The sequence below is a fragment of the Bombus terrestris genome, chromosome 5, assembly GCF_910591885.1.
Source record: "Bombus terrestris chromosome 5, iyBomTerr1.2, whole genome shotgun sequence".
In the NCBI taxonomy this organism is placed as follows: domain Eukaryota; kingdom Metazoa; phylum Arthropoda; class Insecta; order Hymenoptera; family Apidae; genus Bombus; species Bombus terrestris.
Genome location: NC_063273.1, coordinates 4,856,566 through 4,880,656, shown reverse-complemented (window position 1 = coordinate 4,880,656; position 24,091 = coordinate 4,856,566). Strand labels below are relative to the sequence as shown.

The 24,091-nt window shown below is 46.4% G+C and overlaps 1 protein-coding gene across 5 annotated transcripts in view; it reads left to right on the top strand.

Annotated features, from left to right (window-relative positions):
- LOC100644170 (nephrin) overlaps nt 1-24,091 on the top strand; it is a 253,734-nt gene that overhangs the window by 172,285 nt on the left and 57,358 nt on the right. For 3 of the 5 annotated variants that reach the window (XM_048405776.1, XM_048405777.1, XM_003395622.4), the window contains exon 3: nt 6,323-6,534. The exons of the other annotated variants lie outside the window; for them this stretch is intronic. In XM_048405776.1, coding sequence (XP_048261733.1) covers nt 6,323-6,534 — 212 coding nt within the window. The remainder of the gene's footprint in view (nt 1-6,322; nt 6,535-24,091) is intronic. 5 annotated transcript variants of the gene reach the window in all.

The window sequence follows — 24,091 nt, the reverse complement described above, 5'->3', positions numbered from 1 at the left end:
GAAACTTTAGCCGGGAATCGAGACCAGGTCGTCTTAATTACGCGCTTAGGAGCCGGTGCGCCTCGCAATCGTTCAACGTGTGCTTTAAAGCTCATAAGCCACAGGTTCGACGTATGAACAAGTTGCCGTCACCGCTCTCACGAACTTCCTGTTCTTTGTTCGTACAGTGCGTACGTAGCATACTGTTCGAGGTAATCATCCTCGTTCAGACGATCTCGCGACTTGCTATAATATTCGGATTAATAATTTGTCGAAATAGTCGCGCCTCTTTCCAGATTAAACGGCCTATTAGATATTCGGAAAGTTTTATTCGACATTTTTCGTCCGTTTCTATTGCGGTGAATCGTGGCGCAACAAGCAGACGCGACGGTGGAAAAAAGGAAGCCGAAACGAGTGGAATGAAAGAGAAAAAGAAAAGAGGGAAGAAGAAAAAGATGCGAGCCTAGAGGCGAGAGAAAGAGAAAAAGGAGGGGAGAACAGTGACGCGGATCAACGCAGAGAGCACTCGGCCGGCAGTAGTACGTCACGATAGCGTCAGTCGCAACTACGCGTCCCGTTCCGATATGTCTGACTGCATGTCGTTATTTCTACTGAAATTCGTCGCACCGTCCGTAGGCATGACTACGCGCCCGCGCACACACGTGTACGTACACGCAGCTCCGGAAATATTCACCGGAACCAACTTCCATTTCGACGAGACTCATTGTCGCCGACAGCACGAACGTGAAAACAAATAGCAATCGTTGGGATACGAGTTATCGTATACAAACGTTCTCGTCATTCCTGCCTCGACGAAATGCTCTTTTCGCCTCTGCTACCAGTGGCCCCGAATTCCAAGCGGACGCAATAACGAAAAAAAAGACGTTCTTCGTTCAAATTTATCGATGTCACGCGTTTCCTTCTTTTTACCGTCGAACGACGCGACATGCGACGACTCGTCGAGAAGAATTCCTTCCATCTTCCTATAACTCGCGAATGCAAATGAAAGTTCTCGAAGAGGAGCAAAGAGGAACGTGGTATTTGAAATTCAGGTTAAAGCCGCGGTTCGACCGACGCGCAACAAAAATTCGTGTGGTGCACGGTGGCGGTAGATCGCGCGAGTAAAAGCCCGGCAAAAGCGGATGAGATCGGTAGAGTAAAGTTACCGAGTTTCCACTGTTTTACTTCGCGGTCTCGGAAGAGCGAGCAGCTAACTGCGTTGATAGTGACACAGGCGCATGACGAGTATGTATCTATGTATCGTTGTTGTTTACCCTATACTCGTACATCGTTTATCATTTTTGCGGGACGAGTTTGAGGATAAAAAATGAAAGCACGATACCAAACGGAAAAAAGCCATGTGGCGCGCGGCTAACGGACTGGAAATCACTGACGGTATTTTTAATTGTCCACCTCTAATCATTTTTACATTTTTTAACGAACCGTAAAGGGTTTACCTTTTATTCTCTTTTCACGCACCCAGTACTCTCGCGTACGGTTCTTCCACTCTTTAAAAAGGGAATATCCTCGTGACAACAACAACGCGCGTCCATGACAACAACGCGTGCAGAGTACGGAATAGAAAAATACCGGTCGTAAAATGAAGAGAAAAGATGCAGAACAAAATAAAGATGTAAAATGGAGGAGAAGAAACGTCCCGAGACGGTCGGATAAAGATATAAATTTATAAAGCTCGAAGACGTCAGAACGATAAAGTATGTTCTCTGTGAGGTAAAACAACTCTACGAGAATGTCACAAAATTAGCGTGGCAATAAATAAGCGGACATACAATATTCTTGAAGGAAACGTAAGCGAAGTAAATGGTGGATGGTCTCCATTTATTTCGCCGCTATTTATCCTTTGCCCGGAGGACATGCATCATTTTTACGAGGAAAACGCGAAGCCAGGGAACCGCGGAGAGCCACGCAAAAAGAAGCAACGCCGGTGAAGCTTGCGGTGGAAAAGCAACGTAAATGGGGCAAAATACTGAAAAAGGACCTGTACGTTTCCTCTGTAATTACGCAGCGGTGCATGGAAAATAGATCGTTGTCCCAGTGGCTCGTTCGCTCACTCGAACGATCTTAATCGACGACGAAAGATCAACTCGTGCAATCTTAAGTTTTCCTCGTACTCGCCGTTTCCACTCTCTCCAATAATCTTGAAAGCTTGAAACTGTGATTTCTCCTCCCATTAGATCGAACGCGGAACGAACGATATCGTGGGATGTCGCTGCGTTAACAGGCTGATTGATAACTTCGTTATAGTTGAGCTACCGGGATTACCACGGTTGCCAGGGGTAACCTATCGGCTACAAAGTCGAGAAACTTAATTAACGAGAAAAACCTCGGAAGAACGGGTTGTAAAGTGGATCCGTATCGCGAACCGAGACCCGTATATTCGTGCCGGTGCTATTTACCCTTCGCCCGGAGGGCGTGTATCATTTTTACGAGACGAGGGCTGAACAGAAGGGTAGCCGGCACGTAAGAGCGAAGTGGAGGAGAGCGACAAAGGTGGGAAAGAGGGAGAATGAGAGAAAGGAAAAAGGAGAAGTAGGTCGCGCAGGAACAGCGAAAGGGATCGAAGGGAAAGGTCGCGGAGGTGGTAGAGCGAGAAAGGGGCGAAATATTGGAAAACGGGCTGCGCGGCGAGATAAAACGTTTCATAAAACAGACATCGATTCCGTATTACTCGGTGACGCGTCGACGTGAATCGAGCAGCCCGTCGCGTCGCAAAGCTACTCGACGAGTGGCTGAAAAGTCGCTGTAACGAGTACCCGACGAAGAAAGATACGCGTTTCCTTATTGCATCTAACCGTGTTCCCATACCCGACATTGCCAACGTCCCTCACTGTGCTCTTATTTCCTCTATTTTTCGACCCCGTTTTTCATCCTTCTGTCTATCGGTACGATCCACCCCACTCAGAAAATCCCATCAAAAGGAAGAATTCGCTACGACGACGACGACAACGACGACGATAACGACGCGTTGACGAGACACCGCACACACGGCCAATCGGAAATTTTTCGAAACAAAACCCCCATTCTACTAAGATATATCGTATTGGTCAGGATTTTTCCATTTCGAGTAAAACAATATTTGACGACAAATATTTCGCGCGCTGACCTATGGAAATATCTCGTAAAAATTCGTTCGACGATATTTTAGATTTTTGCAACGACTAATGATACGTTTGACGAAATAAAAAAGATAATAGACTCGTCGCCAACGATTAACGAAATCGATCGAATCGAATAAGCACGATTTAACGCCGATGTTCGCTAATTCCAAATCCTGTACGACGAAAGTAGAAACTTTTCAGGAGAAAATTCTTTTAGCGTCGTTTTCTTTCTGTTTCTCGTCTTTTCGGGTATCGTTCAGAAAGCTTGTACCAGCTAGAAAGCGGACTGTTCCCAATTTTATGGATCGAGTCAAGATGGCAACGCCGTAAATACAAAGAATCGCGAGACCTCGTAATTGCTGTATGATGCATTATATGGTACCGGCTAATGCTACATAATTATGGCACATTAAACCTTCGTTCCATAACAGTATTTCACTTGACATTTTTTTCATCTCTTTTATCGTCCGCTATAACAGGGGCGCCGATTCAGGCGTTTTTAGCGGCGGTATATTCATTTAATGAATATCACAGAGCGAAATGGTCAGACTGCGGTTTAACGTCCTACGCAACTGTTTAAGGATTTCGTTGAATTTTCAAGACGAAACATTACCGACGATTAACCAGCGAAATTGCTGGATTTCGAACCGGCCCCTGTAGACTGCAGCTTGAAGCACGTTTATGAAATTTACCCCAAAAAAGAAAAGAAAAAGAAAAACTAAAGGAGATCGTTAAACGTTCGTGCAGGAAGAAACGTGCATGCCGTGTATTTTATCTTCTTATTTCGATCGTTGTTTTATTACAAGCTCACCGCGCTCTTTTACCAATTTGCCATGAAAAACGATTAATAATATATTTATTTAAAAACACGTATTCCGTGCTACGTGCGCAGAAATGACGATCAAGCCGAGCAAATAAAATATATAAAAGAGAATTTCGGGAATCACGAGGTGTTTTAAGAATTAGAGTACGCGATGAAGTATTTGCAAGCCGGCGTGTAAACGCATAGCGATGTATCGTACGATGTGGCGCATCGATCATCGCGAAATTTCAACGAAAAAGTAATTGAGACGGTATTTTTGTGAGGAAACGACGAGAACGGCAGAACACGCGGAAATTTTCGCCATATTTTAATCCGTTCACGATACACGACACCCTAGGTTCATCAATCTCCGCCGTTTTAGCCATCCCGTCCCATCGTCTTTCGTCACCGATCATTTATTTCGCGATTCGCTTCCGCCTTGTATGCGCGACTGTCACACAGAAATGGCCACTCCACCGGAAAAATTTTATCAGACTACGGTTGCTCGGCATGTTTAAAAATGATGCTCAGATATTTGCCGTGTCAACGAGTACATTAACGACGAGTTTATCGCTCGATCCTCAACGTCGCATAATGTACCAAAGAAAAATGAAATCGCGTATCCGAGATTACCGAATAAACGAATCTTGTTTCGGACATGATACAGCTTGAAATTCCAAGTCTTCGTGCGACGCACATTCCGTGGCTCGTAATAATTATTCGCGCGTAACGAGCAAAAATATGCCGCGAATCGTAACTTGTCGTCATCGTAATAACGAATTGAGCTTGTTTGTACAGTTTATAGAGCAAAAACTTGGTGGATTTCGTTCGACGGGAACATTCTCGTGGCGCGACGTGTTATCGCCGTTATTGCGCGCTGTCGTTGTTGTTAGCAGAGTCTCGTTGAAGGGGAAGTAAAAAGAATCCGGTCGAGTAAGGGATAAAATCAACACCAGCCGGTGTTCGGTTGACTCGCGTCGCTTCAAATGATAGCTTTAAAGAAAGGTAAACGGTTTCTGTGTCGTGTTAAACATCGTCTCCGAGTGTACGCAGCAAGAACAATAACTCTGAACTGTTCCCTCCAACATGTCCAGCAGTTCGTTAAAGATTACACTCTGTTGCTCCGCCAGTGATATCGATACTCTTTGGTCGAGACCAATTTCCGTATGCGAAGATAAATAACTGGTTGGAAAAAGTTCTGAGAAATGTCGAAAATGTATAATTGGATACGCGTCGCGTATAGATAGTTACGTACATATATTAGAACGATTTGATTTGGCGTAATTGATTTTGCCACGGTAGTTTTTCCTTTATCCACGTGTGAAAGCTACAAATCGGAAATGTGAGGTATCCGCGTACACGAAATATCAAACAATACAGGATTGGTTTAATTGCGTTATCTCTAGTCGGCCGCACGTTGTACTCTCGACCGACGATAATTATTTTATCGATTTGAAATAATTACATTCTCTAGTAGGTGAGTAATAATGGCCGCGGTCAGTGGCTGGCGTTCGACGACCACCGCCTGCCTCAATGAATCGCAATGGAAAAGACTTTTTCGGCCGATTCGGGCCACGTTCCACCTCTGTCCTTTCCATTCGTTTCTCTCTGTACCATGAAGCCTCTTACAATGAAACCTGCACGCTCCACTCGAATTTCATTGGCTAGAAATTGCGATCGTTTCCTACATACATATCGAATACCGCAGGCCGTTCCGCGAATTCTTGCCATTCCACGTGCAAGTCGGGCGTCCCAGTGTAGAAAAAAACGCTACGGCCAGCTAGCAAGAGAATGGGCGAGAAACAGAAACGACAAAGACAAAGCGGTCCGACAAGAACTTTCCACGGTTCCATTCAAAAGGCTCTAGGAATGCGAACCATCCTATATCGAGTATCTCTTTTCCTTCCCTCCGACACTATCGGCCGCTTTTCATCAAACGCTTCTCTATCTGTGCCACTAGAAAGATAAAACTAACCTCCGACCTTGATTAAAGGCTAAAATTTCTCCAGTTTCTCGCTATATTTTTAAGGGCAATAGGTTTTTGCATTACAGTGGAAAAACACGTCCAAGTCGATGAAATAGCGCGGAATACGTGTGTCATTGATCGCGACAGATTACGAACAAATATACGCGAGCAATAACGATTATTATATTTTGAACACTCCAACTACTTACCGAGCATTACCGATCCTCCCGTTTCCCTCTCGCCCCGTGTCATTACCACCGAGCTTCGATAAATGCGAATCGCATATGTATTACGTTAAGCACTTATGATATTCCAATAAATTTCAGTGTCGATTTCCACCTGGCAAACACACGATTTTCATTGTTCGAAGCGACGCGGTGATTATATCGGTCGAACGCTAAACAAACGGGGTCGGCTTGTTATTGATCTCCGGGGATTCTTTTTTACTCGTTGTAGGATCGATGCCAGAGAGAAGCCGGTGACCAAAGCGCAACACTCCTCGGATTCCGGGGTGTTTGGACCGCGAGCATACTTCCGCACGGCATTCCCGAGTCCTGCGGTTCTCGTGATCGAGGACATCAAGAGGCATGACGCGGCCACTTACAGGTGCAGAGTCGACTTCCGCAAGGGACAAACACGTAGCTTCCGATACAATCTCACCGTCATCGGTAAGTCTTTCGTTAGCATTTTCAACATTTCAATGGAACGCGGTTGATTCGTTCGAATTCACGTAGAGTACATATTTTTCCATGTCCGAAATACCATTTTTGTTGCTAAAGGCGGCAGCAAGCGACGAAAGAGTTTGATCAAGATCAAAGCGGCGCCTTTAGGAGCCGGTGAAAGGCGCGGCGTAATTTCTGATGTCAAACAAATTTAGCGGGTCGTTGAAAAGGACCCTCGAACGACGTATTACAGATGAAAAAGCAATGTGTAAAAGAAAAAAAGAGAAAGGGAGAAAAAGTCGATGATCACGGTAGGTCTGCGAAGAAGAAGGTACATACGTATTTCTTCATTTTGAATGACACCAAATATGTATAGCAATCTCGACTGACGTGTCGTAAACTAGAACATCCGGTAGCAACGCCAATTGGTGTATCGATACCCAGCAGGCATTCTATCCTTTCAATGGCGATTGAACCCAGGTTAAAGTATACTTGTAAAGAGGACCCTTCTCGCAATTGTATCGATTCGCCCGTCTAGACACTCGATTGATTTATTAATTTATTAATTCTCTGCTTAATATTAAAAGGTTTGGGTGAAGTAGCATTGCCGACAGTTTATATATATCGCACAAGTACGAATCTAAATTTAATACTGACACGAATTAGAAACAATTGCGGATATATCTGTACTTCGTTTAAAAATATTCGACTCGAGCACGAAAATCTTAAGAAGCAAATTACTTGTCAAGAACCATGTTTAAACTTCATTAATTTCATTTCTTGGCTAAATTCGCGAAAGGTACAGGTACACGTGCATTTTTCACGATTGGTATTCTGACCTAATTCGCGGTCCTTGGATTTTTACTGGCGTCAAAGCCAGCTTACGCTACGAAAATCTAGCCCTTGGGCCAATTACCTGACGCGAACAGCGTTCACTCTGTGGTCAATCAATGGTCACCGGTGGTCACTTTCCTCAAAATCATTTCTACCGACTACCTCGCCACTGTGGACGCTTCTGGAGACTCTCTTCCGGTTCCAATTACTTCTGTGGATAGCGAGTTCAAGCTCGATCACTGATCGGAAATAATCTATCACTCAATGGGTTTCCTTTCGGCCATACGTTCGTAGGGTGACACTGCGTGTAATGAAATTTGAGACTCGAAGATCACATTTTAGGAACGAAAATTTCGATGATAAAATCACGATGCGAGAATAGCTGTTGAAGAAGCTAATGCCAGAAATAGCAGAACGATGAGAGAAGGAGTATCGGTAAAAAAGAAGAAGATGACGTGCAAGAGGAAAAATGAAGCTTCTCTACGATCTTTTACGATTTCGAAAAGCATCGAAATTGGAGAATGGAAACTCTGAAGGAAACGAAGCCGAACTACAAAGATGTCTACACACAGCTCCGATATATTGTATACGGACGTGCAATACGAAATGTATAATAATACGAACAAATATACGTTCGAGCGATGGAATCGATCGGGAATCAGGCGCAAGATTACAATTTCGCGCTAACGCGTTAACGTCGTTCTTCTTCCGAAGATATTCTCGCATTTCCATGGTACGCGAACAAACACATGCTCCACTTACGAAGCGCGCGCTTCGCGTCGCCCCGTTACTCTCGACGTCGAGTGAAAAGTGCAGTTCTCAGCGGGCTCTAAGTCTGATCAAACAAATGGCGACTGTTGAAAAATTCATGAGCCAATCGAAGACGCGCAACCCTTGCTCCGACTCCGTGCTAGACTCCGTTCCGTATTCCGTGGCTCTATCGTCAGCCACGTGGATCTCTCATTGGCAATCTCTGCTGTTTACGCTTTTTCTTTTAATCCTGGTAACGTGATCACGAGCAGAGACTATCGGAATTGAAAACCGTTGAAAGTCTCTCGAGACGAAGATATTCCTCGTGTCCGGTTGTTTGACGGTTTCGTCTGTGAAAAATCCAAATCGAACGGAACGTGCTATCGATGAAAAGGACAGGATCGAGGGAGAAGAGAGACGATAATTCTGGAAATAAATTCTGTACAGGAACTGGACAGGTTTTCAGGAACGAAAGGAATCGAGCAAGTATGCGTCGCGGCGATGGTCGATCATAAAGTCCACAAGATACGAAAGTATAACTTTCATGGATGCTCTTCAAAGCAGTCGCTAGTGAAGTACCTTCGAATCTCGGGATATTCCATATAGCTCGCGGCAGGAATATAACCTGGAAAATCCTGGCACCGATCCTTCGATACCGGAATCCATCTTTCGCCGCAATCCCGTACCTTCTTCCGTTTCTAACTCATCGATCGAAAGTTAGAAAGCAAACGAAGACGAGAAAAAGAGAGAGAGAGAGCCAAGCGATGGAAAAGAGAGTGGAAATGAAGAAGAGGTAACGACGGAGAGAAGTAGAAAAATGCAAGAAGGGGGCGAAAATGGTATAAATGACACAGTGCAGATTCCGAGAAAACCTTCCGGCTAACGGGGAATTGCTCGATCTTTATCCATTCGGATTTCTGTGTTTTTACACGCGTTCAGCCACGCGCGCATCTTCCAGGAAGAAATGTAACGCGATGTCTTTGGATGATCTTCCTATGCTGAATGCACGGATCGTAGAAAATTTTCGTAGATGCAGCTGGCCGAAAGAGCGGGACGCGCGATGGTTGGATGCGCGCGATATTCTAAAAAAGAGTCACGGAAGAAATTTGCCCGGCTAGAAAACCGTCCGCTTTGAGCAAGGTATTTTCATCAGAGGAGATTGGTTCCCAAGAGTTCCTAGATTGCGTCCATCCACTGGATTTTCCCTCGTAACAGGCGTCCTTCCGCTGCCCCTGGTCCCTCGACCTACGTTTTTATCGGTCATTTCCCTTTCTTTCATATCCTGCTTCCACTCTCCGCCCATTTCCGATGATACCCGACGCCGATATGCGTATCCTTGTATACTCCAACCTCGGACTTTTTCCTCGACCAGAGGAAAGCGAAGAGTTACTTGTTGGCCTGTATCGAATTTCCCTCTGGCGCGTGCTATTGTTTCTTTTTCCGCGCGGTGGATCAACGCTTTCGTTGCCGTGCGAAAATCGAGTAGCTCACACTTCTCTGACTCGTCCGTTTCGGAAACGAAGGGATAAAAACACGGTGCAGGTGGGACGGGGCAGTCAAGAGACGGCGGACTGCCCGAGAGTTTAATGAATCTCCGGGAACAGATTCCCGGTACGCGAATATTAGTTTTCCGATTGCCGCGCAACGCGTATCGTTTTATTCGTTCTTTTATTTCCAGCTGTAAACGTCACGGAAACAAACACACGCGAGTCTGCTAAAATTCGATTCTATGGGATCGCAGCCGCGTTCGTAGTCGCCTACAAGGAATCGTAAAAATTCTGGGAAAAGTTAGGAATCGTGCGACCAAACGTACGACTGTTGTTTATTTCGATTCACGGTATAGTAAAGCAAGAACTATGATAATTCGCCGACAACGTTTCCTCGTGCTCTTTTTAACCGCGCTGCGGAGACCGGACAAAAAGAGTCGAAATGGAGGCAAAAGCCACTCAAGGTGTAACTTAGTCTGCAAATTGCATCGCTGCGTTGTAAGCGGGTATTAAAGAAACGGAAGAATGTACTTACGCTAAGCGCAATTTTCCATTAGGGCGGTCACGAGCGACATGAAACTGTCGCGTACGGCTTCCCACGAACAATGCCAAACATTGTTTCCATCGCAAAAAAAGATCCTATGCCATCCGATCCATCAGTCGATGAATAGCGAGAAAAAAGCGCGTACAGCTTTCAAAAAGTTTGCCGATCGGTTTTAATTGATTCTCTCGTAGGTTTGTTTATTTACGGATGAAAAACACGTATGGCAGGTAAATGGACGCGTTAAGCCGCTTGGAAACACGCGTCGAGACTTACCTCCTACCACCCGGTACTCACACGGTGGCTAAGGCCCAAAAGTAAGCTCCTTAAATGGAGCAAGTCAAGCTGATCCTCGATCTCGCATCGGCGAATGATACGATAAAAAGTTGACACGGAAATTTAACTTATCCGCCACCCTTCGTTGATGAAGGCTGATGATAAGTGTACGACTTAATATCGGTATAACTTTACGCAGAGATAAGCTGACGAAAAAGAAACGAGAAAACGTGGAAACACGAAGAGCACGTCGATCGTTGAAGTGTAAACGTTATCGGCCGATCGAATCGGAATGTAAAAGCTGTTATCTATGGGAGGCGAGTGATCTAGAAACAAGGACAAAAAAAAAACAATCGATCGCACGCACACGGATGGCAAATTTCTCGACAAGAAAACAGGGAACGCGGAATCGGGCGTCATGTGTGCCGGAAGGTCTTTGTTTTTGCTGGGCGGAAAAGTGTCTGTAGCAGTGGCGGTGATAGCGACGATGGTATGTGTTGACGCCACAGACGGATGTTCTGGCGTAAGAAGAAACGAGAGAGAGAGAAAGAGAAGAACAGAAAGAGAAAGAGAGAAGTGCAAGAAAACCCGGCAGGTTGTCGAACGAGAGGTGAAACCGTGGATCCCCGAGATCTATTCCTCCAGCCGCGAGCGCAGGGGTGGAGATGGAAAATTGTAAAAGATGGAAGCGAAGCCTGCTGCTGAAGTGGTAGGAAGGAAGAATAGAGATCTGCCCTCGTTAAGGAAATAATCCGCGGCTTAATTAAATACAGCGCAATTAGTTCTGCTTCTATAGCTGGATGGTGGCTGTGTGCGTGCGTACGCTCGCGACGTACAGGGTGTCTCGAGCGATTCTCAGTCGTTGCGGAATTTCACTCGAGGGAAAGAGACGAGCGTGAAAAGGGTGGCTTGCTCCGCGCTTTCAAAAACTTCGAGAACCGGAAAACAAGAGAAGCTTCCTTTCTTTTTTTTTTTTTTTTTTTTGAACGCGTTAACCGCGCGGAAAATCGTTCTATTCTCTGGTGAAAACAGCCTCTCGCGGCGAGTACGAACATTTTGAAACGATCCGTATACGCGAACGTATCGTCGTGTCTGTCCCCGCGTGGGTGCAGGGAATCAAGAGAGGGTGAAACAGCTTTTCTCCCTTGGTTTCTCCAGTAGCAGTGTGCGTGCTCGTGAGCGCACTAACGCTTACGCGCTCTCCTTTCGTTTCCCCGAGTTAGCTACTGCGAGTCTGTCGTTTTTGCGAAAGTCCTGGTCTCGCGTATTCACGAATTCGTGTCAAACCATCGTCTTTGTCATCGGAGAAGGCTGAGAAATATAGAGAAAACGGGAGAGAGAAAGAGAGAATAGGAAGGATCGAGCAGATTAGGTGGTCGAATTAGAATTTCAAAAATCCACGCGAAACTTTCTACGTTAACTCGAGTCAAAGTCGGTCGAGGGAAAAGGAAAGGGGGAAGAACTGCGCATAGAAATGGACTGGGCTGGACAAACCCCGTCGTTAAATTTTCCCTTAATTAACCTCCCTCTCTTTCGCGCTTCTTGTCTCCTTTTCTTCGTCATTCTTTTTCATCCCCCTTCTCTAACCTTCCACCTTTTATTTTTCTTTCTTTGCTCGACCGTTTCGCTACTTTGCTACTGCTACGTCTCGTTTTATTTCTTCCGACTGTATTTCACCGCACCCTCTTCCGGTTGTATTAACGTTTCCTCTCGAAAAGTCTCTGTTTGCATTCGCCACGCGGAAAATTGTCTCGACGTTTTCCCCGAATCGATATCTATTCGATCTCCGATGCGATTACCTCTTAACGTCACGGCCTAACGAAACCGTGCACTAAATGTTCGCCGTTCAGCTTCGCCCGCTAAAAAGTCGATCCTTATGTCAAGGGCAAATATCGGAAACGAAACGAAATCGTTTCGGAGAGGCAGCTTGCCGAACGGACGAAATTCGAAAGCGATTTGGTAAAATAGTTGATTTAAGGACGAAGCGAGCGTTGCATCGGTCGAGAGGGAAGGCAGTCGATATCGGAATGATCTCGAAATTGAAAAGACCCAGGACGAGAAGAAGCGCGCATCGATGACTCGTTAAATAACTCTTCTTTATTCCAACAAGCAGCAATTTCACTTGAAAAGCGTTGAGCAGCAATTTTTTCCGGGCTTTTACTCGTGCGCATACGCTCCTCTGCACGTACTATGGGAGTTTGTACCGAGGTCGGCAACCCTTTTCCCAGCCGGTGCAGGTGTAGGGTTATGTGCTACGCGCCGACTAATGGGGAAAAATAGTAAGAGAAGAGCGGGCGAAAAAGAGAAAGAGAGAGAAGGTAAAAGAAAAAGGACGAGGAGGCCTGCAAGGGAAAAAAGTTGGTTGCGCGCTATCGGCCACCGGATAGCTGTACATAATCGAGCCTCTCCGTGGCGAGGATAATTAACCCCCACGTCCGTTGTCCTCTTGCGAACCGTATAAATTGAATCGCGAGTACTTCTCCTTTCTGCAGTACTCTTCGCTTTTCTACTCGCTTTCGATAATCCGGCCCTCGGTTCCGCGGCATTGCTAATGCTCCACCGGCGAGGCCACTAGCAAATCGAATTAAACCGGCGATTATACGCGTGTTCGCGTTCTTTCTTCCAGCGAACCAGCATCGCTACACAACGAGCAAAAGGAGAAGCCAGACTGAAATAAAGGAACAAATAAAAAAGGAAAAGAAGAGAGTTAAAGGAGGAATAAAGAAGAAGAGAAAAAGAGAGACCGAGATAGCATTTGCCTTTCACGATCACAAAAGACTGTGGAAAGCCGAGCGATCGAAATTTCCATCGTGGTCGCGCAAGGAGTCGCACTACCGGCCAAATAGTCGGCGGAATGAAAATGCGACAAGATGGGCGAGCTCGTACGGAATGCGACAAGGGTAAAAAGGTGTGAATGTTGGCTTGGCCGAGGGCCGAGGGTAAAGGGACGATGAGTTAGAAAGGGGCTGGCAAAACGGGGTCCGAGATCGGAAAAACGGTCCGCGAAGTCGTATGAATTTATGACCGGCATAAATCCGCTCTCGCGCACCACGATTTTCACCGAGGCCTTCGCACTTCTCCGTTGCCTCCAGAGCCTGCATCTCCCACGGCGAAATTGGAAAGATGCTGCTGGCGCGACAGGATTCTCGGCAAATTTATTCAACGTCCGACTACGGCGTTTAAGTGCTTCGCCATCGCGTTGTACCAGATTATCAGCAAATCCGAACAACACCTTGAATTTCCGAATACACGAGAGAATCTACGACGAGATACTTGGTACAAAACTTGCACCGCCATCCGAGAGAATTTTCCAACGAGCAAACGAGATTATACGATTAAAATTTTTGGACCTCTCTAAATTTTTGGACGACTTTAAATATGTGCTGGCTGGATCGTAATGTGGTCTGGCAGAGGGAAAGAGAGAGAAACAGAAAGAAAGAAAAAGGCAGAGAGAGAGAGAGAGAGAGAGAAACCTGGAAGATCGACGATCGTTCGCTAGAACAACTGCAGCTACAACTGTGCAATAAAGGAAAAGACATCTTAAATCCTAGAAAATATACTCTCTGCTATCTCGGGTAAAAAGATTAAAGCTGGAAGAAGAGCCGTGCGTGCACGGCAAAAGCTACGAAAAATTACAAACCGTTTTATGATTTTGCCCGGTTGAAAAAGGACGAGCAACGTCGAAAAAATATGATTGTCTGGTGGCACGTAATTATCCAATTCCTATGCGGGCAATTCAAAAATGTAGATTGACCGTACGAGTGCGCCTTTAATCGAATAAATTTAAAGGTTGGCAAATTCGAACAAAAAACGAGTGGTCATTTATTTCCAGCTGCTGAAGAACTTCTTCAAAACAGCTACCTCGATAAAGTACGTCGTTTCTTAATTGCTTTGTTGAAAAAGAACGCGAATCTCGGAGGATGTACTCTTAACTCTATTATAGCACGTCGTGACTGGTTAAGTGAAAAGAAGCAGCATCCAGGGGATAAAGGGGAGGAATCAGCGAGGAACGCCGATATTTAGGAGAAGTAGTTTTACAGGAATGCAGCCCATGCTCGATTTCCGGAGCATTCGGAGGACTCCTTCCAAGCCGACGCTTACTTCGCACTCCGCGCGATCTTGGTTCCGGCTTGCTGAACTATGTGTGTGCCGACAACAGGCTTGCGGGCTAACAGAGCGTTAGAACGAGCGAGTGTTGTCACCCGCGGTGTGATAAACTGCCGGTCGCTAACTACGCGAATTATTCCAAGTAGAAGGTACTGGCGCGGCGGAGGCCGCCGCCGCCAATGCGACGCTAGTTCCTCAAGAACTTTCTCTCGCAGATTTCGTGCCGAGCTCGTGGATGCAAATGGCAGAATAGAAGACGGGCATCCCTCGCACAGCTTTTCAGAGCTTTCACGTTCGCGAAGAAACAGCGATTGCTCCATTTCGAGAAGCTTTTGCGCGTTTTAGTTAAAAAGAATTCTATTCGGAGCGTGAAATCTCGTTATCCGGCCGAATTAAATAGACGAGATTGCGGCTAATCGCATCTTGATCCTAATTTGTATCTTGATCCTAACTCTTTCGTTTCCTTAAAGCTTCGTTAAGCTGCGCCGATTCTGCAGAAACAGATAATTGCAAACAGGAGAAAAAGCAGCGTGCAATTAGTCGGTGTATTTGCGAGAGTTTCGCGTGAAAACGGTATAGCTGGTGGTTCGCCGTATAGTCCACAGAGTCGATGTTATCGAGCAGTTAGGTCGGCAAGGGATGTGTCGCGTAATCGAAAGAAGGAGGCCAGCGACAAAATGGAATCGACATTCGGTGCATCGGTTGCTTGAAGCATACGTGGGTAGCCAAAAACGACCGGTAATCACGTTAGTTTCCCACGAGAAGACCCGTGTGACTCCCAAGTGTGAGTATTGCCACCTGTTTGGCCGTACTTGCAACTGCTTCCCCGCTGTAACCGGTGCCACGACCAGTTCCGCTCTCGAATACGAATGTAATTAGTGGGAAATTGAACGAGGGGGAAGAAACCCTTCTGCAGTTAAATGAATGTCCCGAAGATTAATGACCGTCATCGATCGTCCAGAATCGATCGCATAGCCAGGTACATAGGCTCTTCGATCGACGGATAAAACGATCCAATCTCGAGATTAAAAAACATTATCGATCGTTCGTTCGAATATTGATTTCTCGGTGCAGAATTAGAAAATTTCGATCGACTAACTGGAACCGTCATTGACGGGCGTTGAACGTCGATCGAGAAATTGGTTCGTAACGTTTGGTCATCGTAGGATTATCGGAACGATCGATACGTCGGAACGCATCGCGCACGAATACCAGACGGAATGCAGATTTTATCGGACGGATTCTAGCCACAGCTCATGATTCGATAATGCGGAATGCGCGATTCGTTGTTGCATCGACTGGAGAGAAAGTTGTTCCGGAAGGCAGGCGAGGCTCGCGGATGCACCGGCACATCGAGATTCGTACGTGTGTCGGTTGGCGAATATATGCTACGTCGTCGTAGCGTAATGTTTCGCAAATATTGACGTAGAAATCGGCTCTTCCATGTTCCGCCCCGTTCTGGCCCCGTTTCAGTCCCTCCTACGCGGCGATCTGACTGCAGACGCCTAAATTGGCCCGATACATCCGACGAACGTGGAGCGGGTACATAACTCAATAAGTACACAAAATTTTCTTCGCCGTACTGCTGTCGACGAATATTTCACCGAGGATACCGTCTTCTACGAGAACGCATCCGACTCTGTCTCCGCTCGAAAGCCACGTTACCGTTCGAAATTCTTCCGTCCTCTGATCCTCTCTTCTTCGAAACCTGTCGCCTGTTCCATGCTCGCCAACAATCACCAGCCTTTTTGATCATCACCGCGTCGCTCGTCCGGTTCTATATGGCTTTTATATCCTGAAATTATCAACTGCAATAGGATGTCGTGCTTGGAAAGGGACTGACCCATTCTGATCGTATTCTCGCGGTAACGGTCGAGTTTCGAAGGTCCAAACGAACCTTAGGTACCAGAGCTGACACAGTCGAGCACAATCCGCACGGATGCAAGGCGTTTACAAAGTTCCGAGTCTAACAAGATTCTTAGCGAGGAGTCTACAGCTGCCCCGTAAATGTCTCCAAGTACGAATCCTTCGGATATAAAGTTCAAAGTGTGCTTTCAACAAACTTCGAATACGTCCTTATCCAAGACCAAATACGTTCCGATTCAATCCTGTCGGCGTTTCAGCGTACTGGCCCAAAAGGAGAAAGTCCTTCTCCCTGCGCGAATTCCAAGCTATTTTAACTTTTTAGTCGCGACGTTAACAATGCTACGCAAATATTTTACCGTCGTCGGTGTAGCAATTTGCAAGCCAAAGTATTCGTTAATTACGAAGAGGTTCAAAGTTGTTGGCGCAACAACGGTGACAGCGACAGCGACAACACCGGAGAAAATCCTGTTTCGGTCGTAATAAATACGGATTCGTAATTTGCCGAAATATCACAGTTTATTCCTGACTCGGGTTTCTCGGAATATTACGATCGGAAAGCGGTTCGCAGGAGTTCGCGATTGCAGCACTTCAGCGGGACGCGATATATCTTCGAATCTGCTAATACGTCTGATCTAACAAGTTTCTTACTGTGAAAACTGCTTGGCCATTCTTCCTCTGGCACTCTTCGCCACATCTATTCCCCAACTCCTATCGATATCGTCGCACGTGCCCACCAACTTTCCTCGCAGTGACTTTCAATACGCGCTTCCGCTTCCTGCAAAAGCAAGAATCGCCGATATCTCTATCGGTCGTGGAAAAATAAGAAACGAACGAGAAGACGTCGAAACGTTTATCGCGGCGAGGACACAGCGTAAGTTACCCCTGTGGTGTATCGATCGCTCGGCCAACCGAAGAATTATTTCTCCTAGCAAGTAATCTTCGATTTCCGGTTGAAGACGTACTCGCCGAAATAAAGCGCGCGCGACGCGATGGGTCGCGTCTTTCGAAGGAGAAATCGATGAAAAGGAAACGGAAACGAGACGAGAAATCGTTATGTAGTCTGGCTGGTAGAGGAATGGCAACCACTGATTCACGGGGTGAGGCAAAGCTAGAAATCTGACGACCGGCCAGCAGATTTTAATATTTGCAGCCATATCTCAACGGGGCGAACTTTTGCCGGGAGAAATGGCGAGCTGGCTCTCACTTAAAATCACTTTATACGAATCGCGGCCACTTTTTCGCCCGTCGTTTCGTATCCCCGAACCGTTTCCCGACCGTATCCCCGCTCTCTCATTCCTTTCGCAGACCCATAACCCATATCCCATGGAAACTCGCGAAAATCCATTTCGCTCGCTCGCTCGCTCGCTCGCTAGCTCGTCGACGACTTCTGGAAACACCCGCATTATTCTTACCGACCCTTGCTTCCCTTTGCATTATCCGGACGACGTATGGCGTCGGATAACGTTTCTCTCGAGAAATGTCTGTTGCGTCACCATCCACCGCCAGCGAAAACTGGAGGGGAACGAGGGACTTTTTCGAAATTGAAAAACCTCTATAGATCGCATAGATCGCGACCATCACCCTGTCAGCAAAAATTCTTCCTTGTTTTTCGACCTGTAACTCTCTTCCCTCCCACACCGCCGCTTTCTTCCTCGCCTTTATCCCATCTATGTTCGGAAGGGGTCAAACGCCGAGGCAAAGATGGCGTGTTAAGCGATTCGTGGTGATTTATAGAGGCGAGCGTCGAGTTGGAGGTAACGCGAACTCGTTTTCTCACGGTTCCGGATATTCCAGGTCGATAAAGGACCGCGAAACGTCGAGGCACCGTATCGTCTCGGTTAACGAGTTATCAGGGAATCGAAGGACAGCTGTTTGCCGATCAACTATTAAACACTTGGATCGAAATCTGCGGGCCGCTGGCCTTCCAAGTTAGTCGAACTTTTATACGAATGCACGCCACTGTAATTAAAGAACGATCGGTCGATCGAGGTCTCGCTGCCACGAGAAAAATAAGCCCGCCAAGAATAGAGCTGTTTCGCCGGGAATCATACAACGAACCGTGGCATCAAATTTTCCGCGAATCGGCTATCTTCGAGATATTAATTATTTACTTTTACCGTCAAAGATAGTTTTTCTGGGACGCTGCGGCAAAGCCAGGCACCGCGTCGAAACGATAGAAAAAGACCGATCATATTTTACGATTCTTTCGGACCTGTTAGTGCGTCCCTTAATGATCGAATTTGGCGCGTTAATCGAAGATTAATCGGCCAGCGATACCACACGGTGATCATAATTCAATCTCTGGTCTCGATAAAAACGCAGAACGTACCGGATCCCATTTCGTTCGGTCGGAAAAGAAGGTAAAAGAAAGCGGCTCAGATGGGAGGAAAAGAATAAGTCGAAATTAACGAGGATCCGTAGCGTTAGCTTCGTTTCCGTGTGCCTTGCAATATCCGGCCTCTCTATAATTAAAACGTCCGCCGTTTTGACTTATCGGCTGCCGGTACGGGAACGATCGCTCGTCGAAAAGAATATACGAATTGGCGGAAGCGTGCACGAGACATGGCAGAATTCCCGACAAAATCCACCTCTCCTCTCTGTGCCGTGAAATCGTCCTCGTCGTCGACGTCGTCTCTCCTTTCACAGAATTCCGGCTAATCAACGTTGTTCCGAGCGCTCTACTAAGACCGCGTCCGCATCCAAAAGACGTAAGCTGCAGCCGCGGAAAGATGAAAGGCAACGCGAGTCTTCTTCCTAGTCATCGAGAATTCCTAGCCATCTTGCCTTTTATACCCTGTCAAACAAGAAAGCCTTTTGTTCGTTGACCTCTTCTTCCTCGTCTTACGACCTACCACCCCCAAGATCTCCTTTCTTTTCTAGTCGCCCGCTCTTCGTAAGACCTTTTTGTTCCCGTAGCGTCGCGTCGTGTCGAACAACTAACTTTCTTCCGTTTTCGGAACATGGTCCCGACCGATACGCTTCGGAAATTAATCATTTCCGCCAACTAATGTTATCGATTTAATTTACAAGTCGCCCTAAATATTTCATTTTCGTCTAGACAATGTTAAAGAATAACACGGCTGTTCGCGAGTCGTCCTCGAGGAAACTGCTGGCCGTAAAAATTTAACAAGCAGCTTTTGGCGTACTACCGAGTAATGGAACGGTCATCGTCAGGAAAGCAGGTCGAATCGAGGTAAAAAGGGAGACGATGGAGCGGAAAGATGGCTACGGGATGAGCTACTGGAAGAGACAAAGACCATCGTTGACGTTGCGAAAGGATCTCGTCGGATTCGTATTTATTTATCGTCTGAACCAGTTACAAAATTGTTCGTCCGATTCGGATCGGAGACGAAATTAAAATTCATAAATTTCGATTTAATTGCGAAACAAACGGTAAAGTAAAAACTGTGGATTGCGTTAAGAACTAACTCGAAATATACAAATTGAATGAAACTCCCTGCTGAAGCGTTCCAAGTTCGTTGTATTCGCGTCGGTCTTGCCGACGGCGTAAAACGGAATTTTCGTAAACTCTCGAAAGAAACACCGAAGAAATTAATCTCGGTAGTCGCTCGGTTTTGACATACACCAAAAAAGAAAAAAAAAGAAAAGAAAAGAAAGAAAAGGAGAAGATGACGACGGTGTGTACCGACTTGTTTGGTCAAGCAGTGCTTCCTTGTTCCGATCTTTTCTCCGTAGAAACACGGGTAAACTATGCTGTGATGACGTGTCGCATGACATCGGTACGCGAGGTACGCATGAAAAATGCTCACACGCGCTTAAAAATGTCCCTGGTTCTGCGTTGCCGGCATACGAAGTGGCATTCGGCAAACATCGCGCGGCTTTTCAACTCGCCCGGAGCTTCAGGCTTACGAGGCTTATTCAAATCGTCCGGAACAGCGGAGAAGATGAGAACGGGGCAGCAGCTAGAAGCTGAAACAGCTCGCTAGCCAGCTTTCCTTCTTTTTTTACCGGTTTGCTCTCAGTCTTCCCTCGTCTCTTTTTGCTCCTTTCAGAGACAGCCACGACCGTAGTACTTTCCTCCGCTTCGCCTAGGAGCTTGCGAGACGAAACGGAGAATAACGCGGATGAATATCTTGCGTCGTCATTGCCATTTCGGCAATAGCCGAAATACCTTCGTCAATGGCACTTTCTATTCCTCGAGTAACTCAACTATACAACATTTTCCAACGGAATGCAAAAGTAAACGGTTTTATCTACGACCTTTCGCGTTTGTCCAGCGCGACATCTTGCATGTTGGCCATTCCGACGAGTTCCATTGGAGCGTGGTCAAGTATTTTAAAACCGCACCACGATCTCTCGACGAACGAATGGCACGGCCGTACACCAACGGTTCAGTTTGAATTTTCGGAGGGTAGTGGAAACTCGTGTAGTTCGCGCGATTCGTGAATTTAACTTTTCGACGACGGCAAGGGAGGATGAAATGGACGATGGTGCAAATTAATTCACGACCTCGTGACCAACCAGTCCAGTCCACCTCTTGCCATTGAAAACTCCGTACACGCTGTTTCTTTCGGGCTTCGCATCCGCTTTGTCGTCCGGATATTCCGAACGGACATCGTTACACCGCTTCGCTGGTCCGGTTCAACCGGAACGCCTTGAACAGTTTGATTAACGATCGAACAACGGCATATCGAGCAGACGAAACAAATTGGAAAGGAAACGGCAGACGTCCTTCTCGATACGATCTTCCTTATTATTTTTATCGATCGTCCGATGATACAGTCGGAGGTAAACCACAACTCGATGTCGCATCGTGGTGACGGATTCGAGCTGGAATTCTCATGGAGAACTACGTTCTCGCTATCGACTCGAACGACGCTAGCTGCGAGCTGTTAACGTCGAGAAGGGGAGTGAAAAGGAAGAGAGAGAGAGAGCGGGACGAAAGAGGATCTAGTTCGCGGAGAACGACGAGCTCGAGGCTGACAAGGAACATGAACGATGGGACGACGTTCCCGTCGACGAATTTGAAAATAAAATTTGACATTTTTATTGAAATCCAAGAACGAGGTATCGTACTATGTCTTGTCGTGCCGTGACAGACTATGTATACACCCGCATATATATAGCACATCCTTCAAAGACGAAAATCTTCAGACGGTTTAATAGTACCCGCGAGATGATGGATTTTAACTCGAACGTTGCTTCCCAAAGGATGTAATCCATTAGAAGCTAATTCTTCTAGGCGTTCGGTTCGTTGGCTCGTTCGACTGTTATAAATCGCGGAAAATCTGACAAAAATCCCGAAAATACCGAGTTTCGTTAGTCGAGCGAATTTTTCGAAAATTTCAACGTCGACGAGAAGTTTTCGGCATGGACGTTTGCCGAACGTCAGCCAGAGCGAAATTTCAGCACGTCGCCGCTCAAACATCCACGTGAAGGTAATTATTAATCGAGGAGGAAAGAATGTCGTTAACGAAGACTCGCAAGTTGACCAACCGACTCTGCTAAAGTTTCGCTACTTGTAACTTTCCGCTTTTCTCGCTAACGTGCTTTGCATCTACGCCAACTACGAAAGTCTAACGTGACGCGCGACGAGTTCTCCCGATGCTATCAAGAGGCAAACGCAAAAATTGTTATCGGCCTGAATCATCCTACTTTCCTACGTTTTATAGTTTTCTTTCTTTTTTCAAGTTTGGTCGCGCATGCATACGTATATTTCGGAGCAATACGACGTTGCCCTGGGGATTAAAGTATACTTAACGTAAAACGCATTCATTCCCGCGAACAATTTCTCGCGACGACTTTACAATCTAATTGTTCCGGTCGCTGCCATAACGCGGCGGATTTCCCGTGAAAAGGAATACGTTAATCGTAGGACCAGACCGAGTACGGATATTCGTGTATTTTCATCTATCCATTCGCGAAGGTATGTATACACCAGAGCGAATGATTTTCCCTCCGGTGGAGGCAGAATTTCCGCGCGTCTCTGGGACCCCTTTTCCCGGGAGTGTTCGTGCTCGTTCCTTTGGAGATCGTCGCGCGAGAGGATAATCCAAGATTGCCGCAGACAGAAAAAAAGGATGAAAAGCTGGGAAGAAAGACGGCGAACGGCGGAGGAGATACTCGACTCGAAAAAGGGAAACGAGAGAGGCAGTAGAGAGGAGGAAGAAGGCAGAGCGTAGAAGTCGTGGCAGAATGGCGTGGCTTCTGTCGACGTACCTAACCGCTAGACGCTGTGTACTACAAGGGTGGTAATTGTTCGAGAATCGATTTATCTGGTTGTAGCGTAGAAATCGCTGTCGCCTTAACCAATACGGAACGTCACGGCATGGACAATGATATTCTTGTCAATAACAATTTACCTTTTGTATGCACAGTTGAATCTTGGCTATTCTCTTCAGTCGAATGCACCAGCCAGCTAGCTGTTCTGGAGGCGGATTAACGGTAGCGCAAAAAATAAGAAGAGAAAGAGGACCGAAGGTTAGAGGACCGAGAGATAAGCTTCCGACGACGTTGATCGAAACCCTGGCTGGAGACTTTATCGCATCGGTCGGTAGATGGAAAAATATTTTGCGGTAGTGGAGGAGGAGGCGCGAGAGCGTCGGAGAATTTATTAAAGTGTTTATTTAACCGCGCATTTGTTTGTTGGTCGAGTTTTCAGATACTGGAGAACAATAAAAATGCAAATAAAGAATTGTTCGAGCGGGCGGCCAATGGTAATTATTATGCGCGGAAGTCTATTCCATAAATCGTAAACTGTTCTCGCCGCGTCGATGAATAATGAAAAAGAAAACATTTTAATTGATACAAGAGCGATAATACGTATTTGATAGTCGGCTATCGATCTCGACCGTCTAATGGATCTCGTTCGGATCGAATGGTAGGAAAGTTGCCACACAGAAACGAAAGGAAGCGAGTAAGCAAGATTAATCTGGGGCAAAAATGTGGCGATATCGTTGTCGGAGAATCCGAGAGCGGAATAATAAGCGAATTTTTTCGTGACATGCAATTTCGTTTGCGAATGCCATCTGAAGGTGCGATCTAGCCTGCGGGAAACGAGTCGGGGATCCCGATAACTGCGAGCAATCTGCTCCATTCTCGGCTAGGTCAGTGGGTCGTTCGCATCAGACCAACGATTTCCGTCGATTTCTTAGCTGCGCGACCGAACGGGCTTTCGCTAGATTATTTTAAACCGAAAAGTCACTTTGACAGATCGGCGCCAGAATTTAAAAAGTGTCGCAGCCGAGAATTAATTGGAGCGTAACGAATACGAGGCGTCCATTTAATCTGGATAGGTCCTTAAATATTTAAAAAGCCTACCCAGCGGTAACCGGGCCGTTTACGGGGTTGATCAAAGCCGGAGATCAATGGAGCGGAGGTCTACGAGAGAGGTCTGCGTGTCGATGAGCCAGAGAGAGAATCTACTCCAATTTCTACTCCGGCGGATCTTAAAGCTGTGCTGTCCGACCACGAGACTCTCTCTCTCTCTCTCTCTTCCTCCCTCTCTCTCTCTCTCTCTCTCTCTCTCGCCACTTACGATAATGTTTCTGCTCGTCTGACACCACTCGGCTATTACTATTGGGGAACCATTCCCTTGAAATTTAACACGCTTCCCAGTTGTCTGACTTAATAGTGGCTCCTACCATCGATGCGCCACGGTATTTCTCTCAATAGGGTCTGGCAATTGACGCGAAGACTTCCATCACGCGAATCCACTGTGAAACGTATGGTAATGCGAGGC